General features: G+C 37.9%; 2 protein-coding genes across 2 annotated transcripts; one reads left to right on the forward strand and one right to left on the reverse strand.

Annotated features, from left to right (window-relative positions):
* Positions 1-234: 234 nt before the first annotated feature.
* On the forward strand, positions 235-9,415 carry ltv1 (LTV1 ribosome biogenesis factor). Its single transcript, XM_028016808.1, has 11 exons — positions 235-440; positions 911-1,042; positions 1,787-1,990; positions 2,846-2,933; positions 3,102-3,234; positions 3,710-3,932; positions 4,142-4,269; positions 4,353-4,486; positions 7,101-7,153; positions 7,482-7,682; positions 8,963-9,415. Exons 1-11 carry the CDS (start codon positions 438-440, stop codon positions 9,071-9,073), a joined length of 1,410 nt encoding a protein of 469 aa, XP_027872609.1. The 5' UTR covers positions 235-437; the 3' UTR covers positions 9,074-9,415.
* Positions 9,416-9,491: 76 nt separating this feature from the next.
* ifngr1 (interferon gamma receptor 1) lies at positions 9,492-20,214 on the reverse strand. The gene is made up of 7 exons (XM_028016809.1): positions 20,067-20,214; positions 14,900-15,023; positions 14,616-14,797; positions 13,975-14,132; positions 12,533-12,683; positions 11,837-11,970; positions 9,492-11,269 (listed from the first exon to the last, which is right to left on the reverse strand). Exons 1-7 carry the CDS (start codon positions 20,125-20,127, stop codon positions 10,853-10,855), a joined length of 1,227 nt encoding a protein of 408 aa, XP_027872610.1. The 5' UTR covers positions 20,128-20,214; the 3' UTR covers positions 9,492-10,852.
* Positions 20,215-20,753: the final 539 nt, after the last annotated feature.

Here is a 20,753-nt window from a genome sequence, read left to right on the forward strand (position 1 = left end):
TTTCTCTAAGATATACAGAACTAATCTTGAAAATAAGTTGTGGCGAACAAACAAAGAAAGAAGCAGTCCTTACTTTATATCAGCTGGTGGCGATAACGCTCAAATACGTCGCTTGCTAGCAGTCACTAAGTAGAGGAAGAACAGGAAGCGGCGTGGTGAAGATGGGTCCAGATTGGATCAGCTGGAGTGAAGGGCCCGCCTTCTGGAACACTCTGCACCAATCAGCGCCAAGAATTACCGCAACGTCCCGCCCACTTCCTCCGTGTGTCTGATCTAATGTAACACGAGTTATGAGGTTTCAACGTTGATAAATCCTTACCGTAGCTTCTATATTTTGAGAATTACATTGTTTAAAGGGTGTTTTACAGGTGTTTGGGAGCTTTTGGCATTGCTAACCTTGATCCGCGGAAGAAAATTGTGACAGTGTTAGGAACAAAATGGTAAGAGGACATTTCCAGACTAAGCTAATAGCATTAGCTAACAACAACTACTCGGATTATAGTTGTAATAACTGGAAATATCCAATTTACTATGTATTTAGTGTAATGATGTTTTATAATTAAATCTCAAAACTGTTGCTACTTTTGCGTAAAGGAAAGAAATCTGCTGTTTTATTGCTGTTTCTTTGCGCTTTCCATTTATTGTTTACTTTAAAATATTGAATAGGCCTGATGTGACATTATGGACATTTGGGATTTCATGTCCTATTATTCTATAATAATTATGAATGGTGTCTCTTTTTGGACTTCTTTAAGTCTTTTAATGTTTTTTTTGCAACAAAATGTGATTATTGTTTATTTTTTAAGCATCTCATTTTAAAAGCTCTGATTTTGGAAAATTTGATGTCTGAATGGTTCGGGAAAGAAGATTGTTCATTTTCCTTTGTTTTTTATGCATTTTATTTATCCAGCCTCATCGAAAGAAGAAATCATTTATTGAAAAGAAGAAAGCGGTGACCTTTCACCTCGTCCACAGAAGTCAGAGGGACCCTCTGGCTGCAGATGAGAAAGCGCCACAGCATGTCCTCCTGCCTGCTGCAAAGGTAAACATTCACAGCCTTGACTCTGGTTCTGGTTCTGGTTCTTTTATGGAGTTCCCAATGGAACTCATTGAACTTTTCCGATCATAATACAATTTAAGCACTTTAACAGTAGAGTTACACCCACACAGTCGTACTCTGATGGGTAAAGTGTTTGGTAACTTGGGTCTCTTGTCCAAGTCCACATCAATACACTGCAAAAACACAAAATCTTACCAGGTATTTTTTTTTCTAGTTTCTACACTTGAAATAAGACAACACTAACTTACAAGTAACTTTTCAGCAAGATATAAGTAATTCCTTAATATTGATTTTTTTTAAACTACTAGTTTCTCTGGCAGATTATTTCACTTATAGTTTATTTTATCCATGTTATAAATGATGTTTATTAGAAGCAACATAGAACTTTGCAGCAGAATTGCTAACAACTTGTTCTCACTGTATATGAATATTTGTCAGTAGTATAAATTGATGTTTAAACTCCTTATGCAAAAACAACAACAAACTGACTTAAATACAAGGTTAATGTCTCTTTAATAAAACTCCATATTGCTGAAAAACAACTTTGTTTCTTCAACACTATGTTCCTTACAAAACCACCAGTACCCAAAGTTAAGACATGCTTTCTTTTCACAATAAAAGCATATAAGCAAAAATGTTCAGCTGTACTGTGTGTTAAACGTAGCAGTTAGATTTTCACAGCTGATTCTGGAAATGCTGAAGTGACACCCTGGCTGTGTTTCCCAGGCGGATGCAGAAAAGAGGCGTAAAGAGCAGAGAGACTTTGGTGTTTTCTTCGATGATGATTACGACTACCTGCAGCACCTGAAGGAGGCGTCTGGGCCCTCGGAGCTGGTAGCCGCCGGACCCTCACACTTCAACAGAGGGGCCTCTGATTTCAGAGATGAAGAGAAGGAAAACGAGGTGGAAACTGTGAGCAAGGACATTCCTGTGAGTTTGTGTTTTAATTTTTGTCTGTCACACCTGGAGTTATTTCTTGTCAAGATAAACCGATCACAAATTTTTCAACAGATTTTCAACCCTCAGGCTTTTTTTCAAAGCTTTGATACTGATTTGAGCAGATTTCACTTTAATGAAAACTCAAATGGATTAAACCTGGGAACTCTGCTGAACCACTCAGTGGTTCTGCTGTGTGTTGAAATTCTTCTCTCAAAGCCTGAAAAATCACTGAGATTTCAAGACATGTAGTGAAAATAAATGTCCTATTTAGAGAGCTTCTCTGATTCCATTATTTAACACCAGTCTTTTCCCCTCAGAAACACCAAAAGTGATGTTCTGTCTGTTAGGTTTGATGTGTTTACTGACCAGGAAAAGATTTTTAATTCTGACTTTCTAACTGGCCAGGTATCTCGCTGCATCTCTAGACCGGTTTATTATTACAAAATAGAAATGGTTAAAACAGCAGGTGGTAAATTAACCATGTGGGATTTAAAGTTTTTTTTCTAGGCAACAAAAAACCCAGCTAAAATAAATGTTGTATGTTTACATCCTATTTTTAAACGATATTGATCCTTTAAAGATTTACATTTTAAAGAAGTAAATGTCGTCATTGTATGAAAATATGCAATGAGGAAAATTCTTTTGTGAAAAATATTAGTAAAGTATGTAGTTTAACTAGAAATTATTGGTTGTGTCTTGTTGTTTTTTTTGACGTTGCTCGTGCTTGGTCTAATATTGCTGCTTCTGGCAAAGTTGCGTGGATTTTATGTTTTCTCGGTTAAACAAATAAACAATAAATCAAGAAATAACCAAACTAGTCTGATCCCTGTTTGGTTTGACGAACAGGAAGCTACGATCCACCTGCCGTCTTCAGTGTTCGCCTCGGAGTTTGAGGAAGATGTGGGACTTCTGAACAAAGCCGCTCCTGTTTCTGGTAATTCACTCAAAATAGACCAGATAATGCTCTTAAATATTGTTAAACAAACATGTTCTTTGTTTCAGTGGAAGAAATAAATGTGCTCTCTAGCTTCTAGTTCTGTTATTTTGAGTGTTTTCTTACATAAACCTAATTGTTTTCACTGTGTGCTGTGTTTTCGTCCAGGACCCCGCCTGGACATGGATCCAGATATTGTAGCTGCTTTAGACGAAGACTTTGACTACGACGACCCCGACAACATGCTGGAGGATGACTTCATCCTGAAAGCAAACCGCACAGAAGGAGCTGTGTATGCAGAGTAAGACAGAAAATATAAAAAACAAACGAGAAATCTGCAGAAATAGGTACCTGATTCTAGAATATTCCAAATGTGTGGAAGCCCTGGAAAAGATGTGGCTTTGGTTATTCAGTCATGTTAGTTTTTTAGCATATTTGTGCTATATTAGCAATAGCAATATATAGCAATATATTTAGAAGAAATTTTATCTATGATTTAATCTTTTTTCCTTTCAAAATAATTATAAATGACAGTAAATAAATAAAAACGTTTTTGTTTTCATACATTCCTTCTGTGGCTTAATCTAAATTCAAAATCAAGTTGTAAAAAGTCAAGATTCCTGGCTAACATCACTCTGAACTATGCAAATCCAAATTTTCCAAAATTAAGTCTTGAAAAAGAAAATTTGATTAATAGATAAAATCAATTTATCGCTCAACTCTACTTTCAGTACAAATATATCTTTTTGAACTTTCTGTTTGTGTGATTCCAACAGAGGATCCGATGATGATGATGAGTGGGAGGACACAGACGAGGAAGGCGACTTTGACTCTGATGGCGGTTTCTCAGGTGACGAGCACCTGGAGGGCGGCGGCCATGATGGAGAGTTTCTGTTCGTGAACGAGGAGACAAAGAGTCGCTTCACAGAGTATTCGCTGACTTCGTCTGTCATGAGGAGGAACGAGCAGCTCAGCCTGCTGGACGACCGCTTTGAAAAGGTCAGAGGTCACTACCGCTACACTGAGCTCTGTTAGCAAACTAGTCAAATAATTGGGTCATTAGCAGGACTTTGGAGAACTTCTTGGCATACAAAGGAGGTTCATCTAAAAGTCTGATGTTTAACATCGGGTGACTTTTCCAGAGTAAAAAGAGAAGTTATTAATCTGCTAATGAGCCACGTTTATGATCCGGCGTTCTTGTTTTTCAGTTTTTTCAACAGTTTGATGACGATGAGATCGGGGCTCTGGACAACGCCGAGCTGGAGGGCTTCATCGAACCGGACAGCGCCCGCCTGGAGGAAGTCATCAAGGATTACTTCAAGCAGAAAGCAAAAGAGTGAGATTCTTTCCTAGCCTCTTGTCGTTGATTCCTGTTACTGAATTTGTTTTTGTAGCAGCTTTATTGTGTTTTTGGGTCAGCTCTCTGAGGCCTGACGATTTGGGTCCAAAAGAACTTCCTGTTTTGAATGAGGAGGAAGATGAGGATGAAGAGGAGATGGAGACGGTTGTTTGTGAGGCTCCTCAGGAGAAGTGGGACTGTGAAACCATCATCAGTAAGTCTTTGTTCACGGTGGCTACCAGGAGAGGCACTTAGCTTTTGATTCACATTTAGTAGCTTGAACTTTTCTAAATTATGTCACATTACAACCAAAAACTAACATAATTTAACTTGATGGTTAAACATAAAGTGGCACATAATTAAGAAGGGAAATAAAAGTGATGCATAATTTTCAAAACTTTTCTACAAATAGAAAATTAAGATGTGCCTTTGCTGATGTGCTAAACTCTGATAACCTTTAAAAAATCTAAATAAGTTTAAGTCCTCTCATTGGTAAATAGAGACCATTTGTGTGTAATTTAACCTCAGAATAAATCTAGGTGTATAAGTCGGTCACTCATGTTGGAGAACATCGGTGACAGTGGCGTCCTCAAGAGGGGGACCAAAGGGGCCATGGCCCCTTTTTGAAAACTGCTGGCCACACCACTGGGCCTCCACAGAATTATGTTCATGTTATAAAGAGGCATGCAGTCATCTTCTTCAATGAAGACACATACTTAAAAGCTAATAAATACATTTTTATTTTTTTACTTTTTTAGTTGTGACCCGCTAAAATTGTTACCTGTCTGCTCTGGCCACCAGGATGAAAATGAAAAATGAGCACATCAGTTGAGACCAAAATAAAAGTTGAGCAATAATGTCCACTTAAATACCTCAGAGCCTGGAAAAGGTTTCTGTGGTGCAAATATCTTGAAATTAAAAACTTACCAGAGTTTTACAGTTTATTTGACAGTGTTGTAGTCAAGACCAACTAACCCAAGACCAAGACTTTTAGAGTCCGAGACCAAGTAAAGACCAAGACCGAGGGAATTCGAGACTAAGACCAGCGGCCCACGGTACATGACACAATAAAATGTGAAATATGATCAAAATTGCTTCTCAAATTGATCTGAAAGATTCACATTCCCATAAAACCACCTAGATATTAAATACTTAGAGCTGAAATAAATTTAACCAATATTAAAAGCAGAACAAATTGTTTGTTCTGCTTTGCTTCCATCTCCGTGCTACAATCTGCGGTGGTCTTATGCCATTCCTAACAAGATAACACCCTGGGCGGTTGCCCATATCGCCCATGTCAGAAACCACCACTGTCTGCACCATTAAACATAGCAACTGAGGCAATGCACTAACTGTAAACAACGCTCAACTATGAACACTGACCAAGGAGCAACAAGCAAGTAACCAAGCACAAGGTGCATGTCGTGACTGTTCTCGCCTTCTCTCCCGCTGCATAAAGCCAGGCAGGTGTAATGTCTGCCATGATGTAATGCCATCATGACATTACAGCCATGTTGGCTGTAATGTCATGATGGCATTACATTTTATTGCAGACATTACAGCTGCCACTTTGAACGAAAGCAATCAAAGAGCAATGCGCATGCTTTCCTTCTTGTGTTTTATTTATTTGCTAATTAAATAAATATCATTATATCTAATTAAATAAAATAATGATAGCTACTGCAGTGTACGCAGAGCATTACAAGAACAAAGAACGGCTCTCAGTGAGGCTCCAGTCCAGCTCTTTCTTCTTAATAAAGAGCTGTTCAGAAGAATCGGATCGTTTGTGAATGTCACATCACTAGATTGCAGACTTTTGGGCACAGTGTTGTCCCATATATGCGACACGTTAGTAAACATCAGCGCAGTGAGTGACAACTTTTTTTCATCACAAATGCTTATGTGTCTCTGTACAGCTAGATTTGCTAACATCACGTCAACGGAGCTCATCTTTCTTTTCTAAGTGACGGAAGTTAGACGTAGTCCAAACCGTCTGTGAAAGCGAAGCGCTGCTGAATTAGCTGTCGCCGTCGGATTTCTTATGATTTATGCAGCGCAATTCTATTACTGACGATTAGACAGACATCTGACAGATATTGCTTGGATTCTAGTCGGTGCATTTTGCATGCAGTAAAAACAAAGATGTTAACTAATAAACTGGACAGTATGTTGTAAGTTTAGTGATATTTCCACAGTTGCGGTCTTGACTGGTCTTGAAATAAAATCCCGAGACCAAGACCGGTCTGTACTACAACACTGTTATTTAAGGAAGAAATATTGTCTTAATTTATGTAACCCTACAACGTACCACTAGGTGTCACTAAATCCTGGAAAATACAACATTAAATTCAGTCAGAAGTGATCAAACATCTACATTATTTTACCACCTGTGGGGTTTTTTTCTAAATTAAGCATATTAATATGACAAGGGAGAATGTAATAACATCTTTGTTCACAAACTTCTGAGGCAAATGAAGGCCTAAATTGTTTATTTTTACTAGAGATTTTCTTACCAAATGTTTGAAATGCATTTTTTCACAGCAACACTGTAAAATATCAATTGTTTGAAGATATAAAGTGGATAAAAGACAATATTTAGAGGATTTAGATGGATAAGGTTCAATCAGCCTCATATCTGTTTCCTCATTAGCATCAGTGATTAATTTGACTCTTGAATCTTATGAAGCTCCATCATCTCCACTGACGAGAGGAAACACCTTCATCCTTGACATTAATTAAATTAACAGTCAAAAACTGAGATAAAATATTGAAACTACAAAGAAATGCTGCTTTAATTTAAATGTTAACCACATATTCTTGTTTTTCAGGTACGTACTCCAACTTGTTCAACAGACCTAAAGTCATTGAAGAACCAGCAAAGGTATCAAAAATACAATCATTTACACACATTAAGTAAGATGCACACATGAACCAGAAAGAGTGAGTTAATTTTCCCATATGTGGTGTGCTTTGACCTGTCAGGTTTAAATATCCCAGAACATAACTTATTTGTTTTGATAAGTTGTACAGTTGCAAGAGTCACTGCTGTGGTGCTGCTTGGTTTGCTACATTTTACTGGTTTACCGTCCTAAAATTGAGAACTTGTTTAGCAACAAACTAAATTGAACTAATTATGAGTTTGTTTAATTAAGCAGAGTCAAATATCCGAGGTCGACGAATCAGACAGAAACCTTCTTGTTTGTCTGCAGCCAAAGGCGATCCGTGTGTCCGGTAAGACGGGCATCCCTCTGGACGTCCTGCCCTCCAGGGGCCTCACAGCCAAGCAAGCGGAGCGCATGACGAGAATCAACGACTCGGATCTGCCGCGCGTGTCGACGCAGGCCCGAAACAAAGAGGAGAGCAAAGAGGAGAGGAAGGCGAGGAAGCAGGCCATCAAAGACGAGCGGAAGGTGAGGAAACCTCGAAGAGCCTCTGGTTTGGCTTTGTTTGTCGTTTGTTGAGTCGGATAAGCGTGATTGTCAAAGATCGTTGAGCTAACGTACGGATTTCCATCGTCAAAAAGCAGATTTGTGGGCCTGTTACCATGGTAACACATGCAGAGTAGTCTTAAAGCTCAAAGAAAGGCAAAAACTGAGCTGTTTTATTCTGAGATACCACTCAAAGATCATCTTCTGCAGAGAAAGATTACTCTAAAGTTTTTTTTTCCTGTTTTAATCTCCAGCTTCTATATTACAGCTAGAAACCATTATCTCTGGAGAAAAAAAAAAGATTTCCTCAGGAATGTTTCTCCAAACTGCTAAAAATCACAATCTGGATGGCAGAAAGTGAACAGACTTATTTACAGTATTTCTGCTGGGTTGAATCATTTCCATCTTTGTATTATTTGTATTATTATAAAAAGAAAAAGAAACCCTGAAAGCTGCTGCTTTGTCAGGCGATACCTGCAACATTTTAACAACTAAATGTTATATATTTAGTATTGTGGCTTCAATTGTTCCTCTTATGGCATCCAAAGCTGTTTTACACTAGAACATTGAACCATAGGTTGATTTACTGAGAACCAACGTTTTACCACTTGGGATCAATCTTCATTGTTGGTTAGTTGCAGTTTTACTAACAATTATTTTCATAATCGATTTATTCTGATGATTTATCAGATAAAACAGTGGCACATCTTGCATATTTATTTAACCACTTAAAGATTTTTATATAATGTTAGAAATACAATAAAAGTGCAAATAATTAAATTCTCTTTTCAAGTTGCTTAAAATGCAATAACGTAGCATTCCTTTAACATACGGTTGATGCAAAGAATGCATCTGCAGCTGAAAAATACTTCTATGTGAAAAGCTGAACCTTTTCTGCTTTCCTTATTTATTTTGTACAATTTTGGTTTATTTTTGCAGATTGCCTTTGAGTCTCTAGATTCCAGTTAACGATTCACAATCATTTCAGCCACATATAAAGTCAGATTTGCCAAAGAAACCCAGATATATCTTGTAGTGCCAGACAAGTTTATCGATAAGCAAAGATGGGTCATAGCAAAATATTTTCATTACAGCTAATGCATCTTTAGCCACGATTTATTTATTTTAATGGCACCACTTGTTTGTTTTGCTTGACAAAAGGTGAACAGACACTCCCTGCCAGATGAGAAAACACTGCAACAGAAGCTCAACATTTGGATATACTTTGAATATTCTCTTTTTTTTTTTTTTTTTTTTTTTAGGAGAGGAGAGTGGAGAAGAAAGCGAACAAGTTGGCGTTCAAGGAGGAGAAAGTGCGACAGGAGAAGCAAATGTTGAACTTAAGGACAAACATTCAGGGCCTGAAGCTGTAGCTGCCGACCGACCGCTGACGTCCTGCACGAACGTTTCACCTTGTGGCGTTTCCAGCGGACAGCTTCCTCTCTTCAGTGAAACTGAGAAGCTCGGATAACAGGACGGCGTTGACCTACGGAGAATCTGGGTGACTGCAGAGCCAAAACAAATAATCCTCCTCCCCCCCCAAAAAAAGAAGAAGCAAGCAACTGGTTGAATGAACAAAACAGGTTCCACAGGAGGAACGGGTGTTTTATCTGCATCAAAAACTGGACTGCTGTGGGAATGTTAATGAGTTATTTAACCGAGCAGCCATCCAGTGTCTTGTATATCTCTATTAAAAAACATTATGTAGAAAATAATCGCTTTCTGCATTTTTCTGATAGTTTAACAATTGCCTGCCTTCACAAACTGCAAAAAGATGGGAATAAAAAACACTTTAAAAATATATACAAATACTTTATTGCGGGCAATAAAAGAATCCATTTTGACAACTTGTAATAAATCTGGCAACATGGAGGTTAAAGGACTACAACCCAACAAAAAGAGATAAATGATGCAAGATTGGTGACGATAATATACAAAATTTAAGCAAACATGAATACATAAAATCACAAAAATCACCAATTCTTCATGAAGTCATTTATGGTTTATAAACTAAAGATCTAAAATGTTTTCCTTTGTGGAGTTGACCTGCCTTCATAGCAGGGAGATTCTGGTTGAGCAACATGTTGACCTTCCTCCATCTCATGCAAACAAGGATGGAAGAAAACCTGTTCTACAAAAGCAGGAGACTGCAGTCACTTTGAGCGCAGTGAAGATAAAATTAACATTCAATCATTTATTAAAATACTAACTTAAGATAGCAGCTCTAGAAAAAAGAGAAACAATCCTTCAGTGGCGTCACGTAAACGTCTATAAAAAACTTCTGGAGCCAGTTTTACAAGTCGAATAGTTTCCATCGCAGTCATCTTGGGTGCGACTGTTTCACATGCCGACTGCCGTTTAGTTTGATCAGGTAATAAAACATTTAAGGTTAAAGTTTAACTTTTGGCAGATTAATCAGCGCTAATAGTCGAAACCTGTCACTGAAAATTGAGTGGCCATGTGCCGCCTCTCTAATCAGAATAATCCCTAAAGAAAGATGCTTTAAAGCTGCAGTATACAACTTTTACTAAGTGGTTTTTACATATTAAAACTGTCAGCATGTGGGAGAATCTGTGAAAAGATTTACAACTGGTCAAAAATAACCAATCAGAGCCAGGAGGAGGGTCTTAGCGCTGTCAATCATCCTCGTGGTAATGGCAAAGAAATCACTCACTGTTACAGGAAACTTTGGTTATCCAAAGTCATTGCTTCCCATGCCAACTAGCCTAAGCATTCACAATAGGTTTTACTGCACACAGCCATGATTGACGGCCTCCTAGCTCTGATTGGCTGTTTGTAGTAAGTACTGTGGGAAGGTAGAGGAGCTTTTTTTTTTCACAGATCATCTGTCTCATACTTTACTGTCAAGACAAATATGTAAAGTTTTTTTATTATTATTATAAGTTGCTTAGTGCAACTTTAGCATCTATTGCACCTGTTAATATGCTTCAGGAAGCATCCAGAAAGGCAGCGTCCTCAACCTGATGCGTCTCCACTATGAGGTCATGGATGGAAAAATGTATTTCCTTCCTGTCACTTTAAGAGTGCTTCGATGTCCCAAACATCGGTGTCCCTTTATATTCCCTGAGGTACATGTGAGGCTTGCTGTTGAAGCACCAATAAAAAGGAAAGAATCCCAGAAGCGGTTCCTTTTAGTTCCCATGGTAACCAATGACCGGCTCTCCGTCGCCCAGGTCCGTCTGCGAGTATGCATGTGGCCGGTCATACGGCGAGCTTTCCTCTTCCGTGGAAGATAAGGAAACGCACTCCGTCTTCACGGAGCCGTCTGGAGAGTCGTCGTCCGTCCCGTTTGCCCCCGACACGAAACTCTCCAGGTCCAGGTTCGGGATGCTCTCCTCCAAATAGCCTCCATCCGCGTAGTTTCCGTTGGTCCGACAGTCGTAATCACCGGCACCGTCGTCCGGTTCCGGTTGCTCACAGATGTTCTCGTCCTCTGAGACGAGCGAAGTCGTCTCGACAGGCGGAGAGACGACGGAGACTGGACTGTTCTCTGGATTCACATGCGGGGTAAAGAAACTCTGCCGTTCACCGTTTCCGTGGGAATTCTCCTGTTAAGAATTGGAAACAAGCAAGCAGTCAGCTGGACGGCATGAATCAGGGACAATGTAGGAAAAAATACATTTCCCCCAGAAATCTCTGAAATTTTTTTGATTAATCTCAATTTTTTTTTAGAAAAAGACAAAAAAATAACAAAAATTTTGAGATTCATCTCATATTTTCTAGAAATACTTGGAAATTTCTGAGTTTGAAAAGTAAAAACAATTCTAGAAAAAAAACCCTAAAATTTTGAGATCTCAGAAACTTTCTGGAAAAAAACATGGAAATTTCTGAGTTAGAAAATTCCAAAGATGTTTTGAAATTAAGTAAAACATCTGAGATATTTCTAGCAAATTTTTCAACTTTTCAAACTCAGAAATTTCATTTTCTTTTCTATAGATTCTGAGATTTTTTCCCCCATAAACTTAGGAAATTTACTTTTGTTTGTTTTTCTTAGAAAATTTCTAAGATTAGTCTCAACATGTCAGTTTTTCTGGTGGAAATTTACTCTTTTTCTAGCTACATTGGATCCAATATGCTGGGAGGAAGAAAGGAAAAATGTTGAATCCTCTGATTACCCGGATTTTTGGCATTGGTATCTTCGTGGTCCAGGCCTCCACCTTACAGACGACGGCTACTGCTACGATGATTATGATGAGAAAAATGGACCCCAGAATGATGGCGAACATTACCAGTCCATCAACTTCTGCACCTAAAATACAAGCAGGGATAGCGATCAGGTTAGGGAAAATGCCTTTCTGTTTGAAAATGTTTGGATTTTAAAACATGTCTGTTGGTTATTTTATTTCAATTTAATCAAGATCAGTGTTTTTATTCAAATTGGTTTCAATAAGTTTACAATCTGACAATAATTTAGTAATTGATTATTCTGTGACTTATTCTGATGATTAGATTTTTAAAAAATGGTCACAGTCTGCAGATTTTTCATTTAGCCACTTGAGCTTATTTTATATACATACAAATAAATTTAAAAAATCATCTTTGATAGATTTTGGAGTTAGAGATTTGGATTCCATTTGATCAATAATATATAGTTTGATATCAGAATCATTAGACAAATATGTGAATAATTAGAGCAAAATATAAGACTTCTATATGGCGGCCATTTTGAATTTGAAGTAAATGCCTTTAAAAAAAAGGAATATCTGAGGAGTATCTGTGCTAAACATGGTGTCTGTTTCACCACTGGAAACCTTTCATGGTATGATCCATGTTTTAATGCAACTTTTTCTTTATTTCCAGTAGATACTTACCTTGTTTTTCAGAGCAGTATTCCTTCGTCTCTTTGAACTCTATTTGCTTAACACGCAACGGTTCAAACCACAGGTAGCCCTTTAAGGTGACGCACTCCTCCGTCACGTCAAGTTTGCAGGTTTCGTCTGATGCTCTGCATGTCTCTGTAAACTGAAATCACATAATTGTCACAAGTATTAGTGTTTGGTATCCCAGAAGTCCTATTTGGATGAATTAAGTGGAATACAAACTGAGCTCTAACAAGCTGCAATATTGTGCAAATACACAATATTGTGCAAATACACAATATTGTGCAAATACAGTCTGCATGGCTAAATCTTAACAGGTTCCTCCTCTCCAATTCTGTGAAGCTGAAGCTCAGTCTAGTTCACATGTAGACAGATAATTAGGAAAACAAATACATTTTTATGTGATTTGGCATTTTATCCACAAAAAAAACCTTAGTTTAATGTCCATAAAAACAATTATTTATAAAAACTCTCAAAAAGGAGATTTGAGCAAACATTTTGTTTGTGTGTATACATGGGAAAATGGAGATTTAGGTTCCCATGCGTTATCATCTGCAACCAACAATTCACCACATATTTCCTTTCATATGATTCCCAATCGATGTTTGTATGTTTTATTAACTTTATACTCTAAAATCCAATTTAAAAGTAGTTCAACTTTTAAATGAACTTGCTGATGCCATGTTTAATTACTAACAGGAAGTGGAGGTTGTTAGAAGCAATCTGATTGGCTGACAGGTTTTAGCTTTGCGCTACACTGCCCCCTATAGGCAGTGCAGCACAAATTTGCTCAGGGGCGAATTTGTGTGAGTTTATTTGGATAAAAGCTTTTTTGAAACGAGTCCGGTGTGTAAAATATTTTTTAAAAACGATATGGCGAACATATTTCTTTTTATAAAGACTCGGCTTGGTGTGTGCAAAGCCTTAGACAGCAGATTTAAACTCAAAGAACCAGAAGGTGCTTTCCAACCTCCTCTGCTCATAAATCTGTTATCCAACATCCAAACTTAGTCACCACCCTATAAAATACTGGACTAACAAACCAATAAAATACATATCTCCTATTTAAAGGTGGTTGCATATTTAATTTTCTCAAAAGCTTGTGATAACTAACATTTTAAATGAGCTACACATATTATCTAAGTGGTGCAGTTTCAACAGAGATCAGATGCAACACACTAGCATGGAAAGATGTTTTCTTTTGCGGTGATTACACTGTGAAACTGATGTAAAATCACTCCAAACTTTGAGAAAATTTGAGACAATGACAGATTTTAAACATAGGAACAGAAATGTTAGCGTCAACTTGAGGATGAAAAGAGATCATGATTACAGCCTGGTGTTTTACAGCTATCAAATATTAGCGTGCAATCTTTTCACTGTAAAAAAAAACAAAACTTAAGGAACACAGTTTACAATGGTAGCTTACTTACAGTGTTTTCAGATGATGAAACACTGTAATCGAGAGCAGCGATACTGTTTGGTGAGACAGTCCTCTTCAATTCGTCGTAGAAATGGAGGGGATTTGGGAACTTCACAGAAGCCCCCTCTTCAGTCTTGTGTACCTTCACATCAGGAAAATCCAACGAACCTAAAAGAAGATTATTTAAAGTTTATCTGACTGGCTCCTTTCACCTGAAATTCAAGTCAAGCATCCTGCGAGAGCATCAGGAAGCTGGATGGAAACCAGTGCAAACACCACAATCCAGCTCCAGTCAAGCTTCAGCGCCATGCAACCGTATTCATAACCTTCATTTATTCCTCCCACAAAAACGTGTTTGTGTGTTAAACTAACGCAAAGTGGCTTACAGTAAAGAAATAGAAGGAAATAAAAAACATGGTTTTTACTCGCTAAATTAATTATTTAGTTGGAGACCGTGTGGTTTATAAATGAATGAATAATATGGTGAAATATGACTCTGAAAATATAAAATGTATATTTTTTACAATTTTGAAAGGCCAAATAACCCAAATTATTGCACTTAATTTTTTTGTTTGTGCAGTTTTACAAATGGCACCCCATAAAAGTCTGCTAAATGCTGAGTCGCTGAGCATGCTGAATGATTTTACTTACATTTCTTATCAACTGATTCTAAACTGTTGAAGGAGAAGGACTGTGACCGAACGGCTTCAGACTGTTTGCCTCCTTGGAAGGCTGTTACATCAACAACCATGAAAGACAGGTAGCGTTCCTTAGAGCCGAACACAAACTGGCTGAGGTCGTAGTGGTGGTCTCTTGTATTTGCTTCAAAAGACCTTCGATCAAAGCAAGAAAACAAAACAATCGTTTAATTTCATTAATATTGCTCTAAATCAAAGAGAGAAAGAACAGTAGGGTGAGCAACAGCAGATACTTACCCTACAGCGCTAGATCCAGTGATATTTACTCGGAAAATGGTTTGAGGTTGATGTTTACTGTAATCCCAGCTAACTGTGGTATTCAGGTTTATGCAATTCACCATCACATTTGATGGAGGTGGAACTGCAAAGAAGAAAAGCAAATAAGAGTTGTAATTCTCTGAAAGATGATTCTCTTATAGACTTCCGTTTTTTGGCAAATATAGGTATTTCATGTTCTACTCGTCCTCTGGTGCATTAAACGGAGTTAGGTAAACCAGAACTTCAACAATAAGCTCTATTCAAAATATTGTAAATAAAACTATTTCCATGATTAAACCAAAACGACTCAGAACTGGCCTAAAAGTCCTCCTCCAAGCCTGTGGGGGCGCCACAACAAAAACCACTGAAGGAAACGAAACAAAGATGATAAAAGAGCAACTTCCTTCTTCACAAAATGTAAACAAAAATGGAGTGGTGTCTGATTTTAGAGGCTGTAAGATTTCTATTTTGTCTTTGGTAAAAAACCACAATCCATTTCTCACTCTAGAGTTTAACTTCTGTGTTTGTTTTTGTTGTATTTATCCAGAATGCCCTGCGCTATAGTCTACTTCCTGCTTTTGGAGCCATCTCCAGTCTGCTTCAACCAAACCCAGATCTATGTTTTTAGCCGGACCAGAACTTGGTTTTTTTTGGTCCAAATCAGAGTTGGATTGCAGAATCACACCAAACTTCCTAGGCAAACAAACTAGAGTTTGATTAAAGCGAACTAAACAGGGCTGGTGTGAACGCACCCTTAGAAAACATGAGGTTGTACCCAAATTCAAAGGCGAAACCCCCACTTAACATTCTGTCATACCTGCTCAGATAAAGATCTGCATAGTTCAAACAGCAAAACTCGGAGCCATCAGGGTTATAATTTTCAAAAACAAGTCAGACTGCTGCCCAAAGCTATAATAGAGTTTTACGCAACACATACGGTAAAACTTTGTACTGCATCCAGGATCTGAAGGCCTTGAGGTGACAGATGACAGCAACTGGTTTACTGCTGTTCAGCATTCCAGTTACTGTTTCTCACTGCCAGAGCAGGAATCCAGCGCGGGCGATTCAGCAGATGGGGAAAAAATCATCACAGACCAAATCTAATGCCCCGTTTTTCAGAAAAACCTCCGTTTATAACGAGTTTTTAGTTAAAGTGGAAATCAATTTTTTATTTCTCCTGTCAGAAAATGACCACAGCCGGACAGGAAACCTGCAATAACGATAATAAAAAATGTATTTAAAAAATGTAGGGCTGAAGCGATTAATCGTGATGAATCGATTTTTGAAATAATCACCTAACTTAGCTATTAATCCGTAGCTAAACTATGTAATTTCCAAAAAGAACAACATATTGAGATTTGTAATTAAACCAAAACTGTAAAAAAATAAATATATATGCAAATTTAAATTAAAGATTAAAAAGAAAGTACTCAACACTACTGAGGAGGCCAGTTTTAGTAAAAAAATCTTTTATGCCCCTTTTTGCTATCCAATAATCGGTTAATCCAAAAAGTAAACAGATCGGTCGTACACTGCATTGATGTTAAGTTGAGCAATATTATTGTATTTTGGGAATTGTTTTTTTAATGAATTGATTTGTTTATTTTCATATTTTAATGTATTGTACTGTAAAAAAAAGTTTAAGTGGTTAAATAAAAAAAATCTGCAAAATGTGTCAAATTTTTTCCAGTTGTCAGAATGATTGATTACTATTGATTGATCCATAGATGAGGACGCCTGGTGATGCCAGTTGTTCTCTGGATCGAAGCAGAACCATTAGCAGAGAAACAGCTACATCCTTTCCTCCCATTTAACATAATTAGCATTTAAATCAACAACTAAAACAAAAATCATGGCTGTGTTTTTTGTTTCGTTTGTGATCGGCTCCATGGCAACATCTATAAATACATCAACCACTTTATTGGTGAGTTTTTAACTTTGGTAGTGAATTACTTTCAAAATATGTTTAACCTATGCATGTTTTATGTTTTTGTTGATTTTCTATTGGCTACTTGATTAGGCCTGTCATGGTAATAAATTTAGCTTGACAATAAATTGTGTCAGAATTTATTGCTATAAACGATAATATAATGTATTATACTGATAATCGCATAATAATAAAATAACACATTCTCAAAGATCAATAAACGTTAAATTATAATGAATATTTAATACTGAAACTGGAAGATAAAGGAAGAAAACAACAGAAACAACAAATAAACTTAATTATAAAGTCTGTAAACAAAATTAGTCCTCAAAACAAAAGTGCTAGTTGAGGCCAAAGCACCAGACTGAAGACTTTAATCATCCCATTTTTGGTAGAAAGAGAAAAACTATAAATCAGGCAAATGGAAATGATTGAGCTCATTTTAATTTATCGTTCGATTAACTGATTTCAGATACTTTAATTTCCTTCTGCTTAAATAATTACCAAGTCATTTAACAAAAGTTAAATAATCTTTAAGATCATTCTGAGTTGTTTATTGAAAGAGTTTGCAACAGCAACTGAAATGTTTTTGACCTTTGCTTTACAAACTGGTGTGTTTATAGTTTTACAATTCTTCAGTTGCAGGTTAAACTCCACAGATCAAACGAGATGATAAGAAAGTTTAAGAAACTCGCTGATAGCAACAATTGGCCTCAGTCGACCGGTTAGTCAAGTTTCAAAAGGTGTCGCAAAAATACAAAAACGCTTTAAAACGAGGAAATGGAAAAGGCAACAGATGGGCTCTGAGAAACAATCCAGGAATATACATGAAACTTCAACTTGTACCAACATGCAATCAGATAACAGCCCACAGCAAAAGAAGAGAAATGTATCCATACAGTGTCTTGCTAAAGTTTTTACACCCCACATTTTAGTGCAAAGACAAATATTTAGAGTAATTTTTGTGATCTAATCCAAACTTTTTTCATTTATCTATTTTTAACAAACAGCAGGTGAGAACCTGAAAAAAATAAAAATAAAACAATTCCTGCCCCACTGACATGCAATTTTAAATAACTGATCTAAAGCTTCCCTGCTGCTCTCATCAACCTACAAACATTTAAATCTCCCCACATGATGAACTCTGAAATTATTCCCACATTGAAATACACTTAAACCTCACATTCTCTTCCTTACATGTACAGTTATTCATATATTTTATATTATATTAACAATAAAATGTTTGGTCTTTGAGACACCCATCCTGTAAAACATATGAATGAGATTTTTAAAGCTGATTTATATCTGCACTTTGTTTAGACTCATTTAATCCAGTCCAAAACATTTTCTGAATATTGAGTGGAAGTTGATGGTTTTACAGTTTTGAATTCAGTAAGTCGGGCTCGTTTCCGGTGAGAGTTGGACTCCGCCAGGGCTGCCCTTTGTCACCGATTCTGTCCACTTTCATGGACAGAATTTCTAGGCGCAGCCAAGGTGTTGAGGGGATCCGATTTGGTGGCCTTAGGATCTCATCTCTGCTTTTTGCAGACGATGTGGTCCTTTTGGCTTCATCGGGTCGTGATCTGCAGCTCTCACTAGAGCGGTTTGCAGCCGAGTGTGAAGCAGCTGGGATGTGGATCAGTGCCTCCAAATCCGAGGCCATGGTCTTGAGCCGGAAAAGGGTAGAGTGCCTTCTCCGGGTCAGGGGGGGTGTCCTGCCCCAAGTGGAGGAGTTCAAGTATCTCGGGATCTTGTTCACGAACGAGGGAAGAAGGGAGCGGGAGATCGACAGGCGGATTGGCGCAGCGTCTGCTGTCAAGCGGGCGCTGTACCGGTCCGTCGTGGTGAAGAGAGAGCTGAGCCAAAAAGCGAAGCTCTCGATTTACCGGTCGATCTACGTTCCCACCCTCATCTATGGTCATGAGCTTTGGGTCATGACCGAAAGAACGAGATCGCGGATACAAGCGGCCGAAATGGGTTTTCTCCGTAGGGTGGCTGGGCTCTCCCTTAGAGATAGGGTGAGAAGCTCAGTCATCCGGGAGGGACTCAGAGTAGAGCCGCTGCTCCTTCACATCGAGAGGAGCCAGTTGAGGTGGCTCGGGCATCTGGTCAGGATGCCTCCTGGACGCCTTCCTGGTGAGGTGTTCCGGGCACGTCCCACCGGGAGGAGGCCCCGGGGAAGACCCAGGACACGCTGGAGGGACTATGTCTCTCGGCTGGCTAACGCCTCGGGATTCCCCCGGAGGAGCTGGAAGAAGTGGCTGGGGAGAGGGAAGTCTAGGCCTCCCTTCTGAAGCTGCTACCCCCGCGACCCGACCCCGGATAAAGCGGGATGGATGGATGGATGGGTGGATGGATATTTACAAAAGGTACATACTCCAGTTTTAGGGAAGTAAAAAAAACACAGATTTGTTGTGAATTAAACTATAAATAAACTAAATTGATATTGAATTTAAATTGCTTAAGCAGACTTCTCAATCTGCTTTTTAGCCGGTGGAAAAGTACAAGCTGTAGTGGATTCAAGCTGTAGTGGATTCTGCATTCAAGCAGATTGGGCAAGAGTTCGAAGAAGAAGAACAAAAAAGTATTTCCGCACCTTCTGTCAAACAGGTCAGCCCTGATTACTTTCAGGTGACAACATCTCACAGAATTGTCCCTTTTCAGCCTTGTACAACAAAACAAAACATTCACAACCTCTTCAACTGAACATATGAGACATTTACCTAAATATCAAAAAACATACATTTTTTTAGGATTTGCATCAAGTTTTCAGATTTAATTTTAAAGACCTTAGTCAAGTTAATTTGTATTATTTATATTTTTTGTGTCATTTTTTTCAGAACAAAAGACGGGAAATTCACTTATTTTGTTAAAGTAAACAAAATAAGTGAATTTGTTGGCTAGGATTTCTATGGATATTCATTTTTTCATTCGGGATTTTCCTTGTTCATTTTATCAACCACTTTGAAATAGAAACGAGATATTAAAACATCAAAGAAACAATCCTTTCCTTATCAGTTCGTGTATGTTAGTTGTTTTAGGGTACATCTTTACAATATTTTTCTCCAATATTAGATATATTGCAGTCATTTTCTATTTTTCATTTTTAATTCATATATATATCTTTATGCATTGTCTGTAAACTAGCTACAAAACCTTATTTCAGCTAAAGAAACGTCAATATTTTTGTTTTAAAAACTGTCAAGGAAACCTTCTTACCGGCGCCAGAAAAATGCCCGCAGATGAGAATCAGGGCCGTGAACGCACCATCCGTCAGCATGTCTGAGGCCTTTGAAAGGGTTCTGATGAACGATCAGTTTGGACTTCCTCCTCAGCGACCGGCTGCCAGAATTAAACGAATTAAACCTCCCGTCAGTGGAAATGAGTCAGAGCTCCGACTAGTCCTCAGGCGTGTGTAGTAAAAACACTGATGGCTCATTAACCTGTAAAACACCTTGACTGGGGTTGGGTCAGACCGGGGTGGGTCTTTCCACACGTCTGTTATGCACTATCGCCGTCTAGTGGTAGAAGTCAGAATCTCAATCAAAAAACTAAATAAATCTGAAAAGGTTGAACAAAAGGGTTTGACCTACTACTAAAGGACTTTGTGACTTTTTTTTTCCTTTTAGAATAAATGCATTAATAAAATGTTTCAGTCTGACTTTAAACACCTTAATGATGCTTAAACCATGTTTCCATTGTGTTTTGGGACAATATTATGTAAAATCCACTTTTGTTTTTTAGCTTTTCATCAATTTATGTTATTGCCTCAACAAAAACATTCCCTAGCGATTCGATTCCTTTGAATGGCTCCTGAAGGGTAGGACTCGAATCTCAGTAAGAGAGAACTGTTCTTTGCTTATTATGACTTTGCTTACTAAAAATGCTCTGCTCGCACCACAACAG

The sequence above is a fragment of the Xiphophorus couchianus genome, chromosome 5 (assembly GCF_001444195.1).
Source record: "Xiphophorus couchianus chromosome 5, X_couchianus-1.0, whole genome shotgun sequence".
Lineage (NCBI taxonomy): Eukaryota > Metazoa > Chordata > Actinopteri > Cyprinodontiformes > Poeciliidae > Xiphophorus > Xiphophorus couchianus.

Bases quoted from the DNA above. Each gene is read 5' to 3' on its own strand.
- ltv1 (XM_028016808.1), top strand. The intron at 3,235-3,709 runs GTAAGACAGAAA...TGATTCCAACAG, and splicing joins GAAGGAGCTGTGTATGCAGA to AGGATCCGATGATGATGATG. The intron at 4,487-7,100 runs GTAAGTCTTTGT...CTTGTTTTTCAG, and splicing joins GGACTGTGAAACCATCATCA to GTACGTACTCCAACTTGTTC.
- ifngr1 (XM_028016809.1), bottom strand. From the start codon at position 20,127: ATGCTGACGGATGGTGCGTTCACGGCCCTGATTCTCATCTGCGGGCAT. The intron at 15,024-20,066 runs GTAAGAAGGTTT...TCTTCTTTGCAG, and splicing joins CGGGCATTTTTCTGGCGCCG to TTCCACCTCCATCAAATGTG. The intron at 12,684-13,974 runs GTAAGTAAGCTA...ATGTGATTTCAG, and splicing joins TTTCATCATCTGAAAACACT to TTTACAGAGACATGCAGAGC.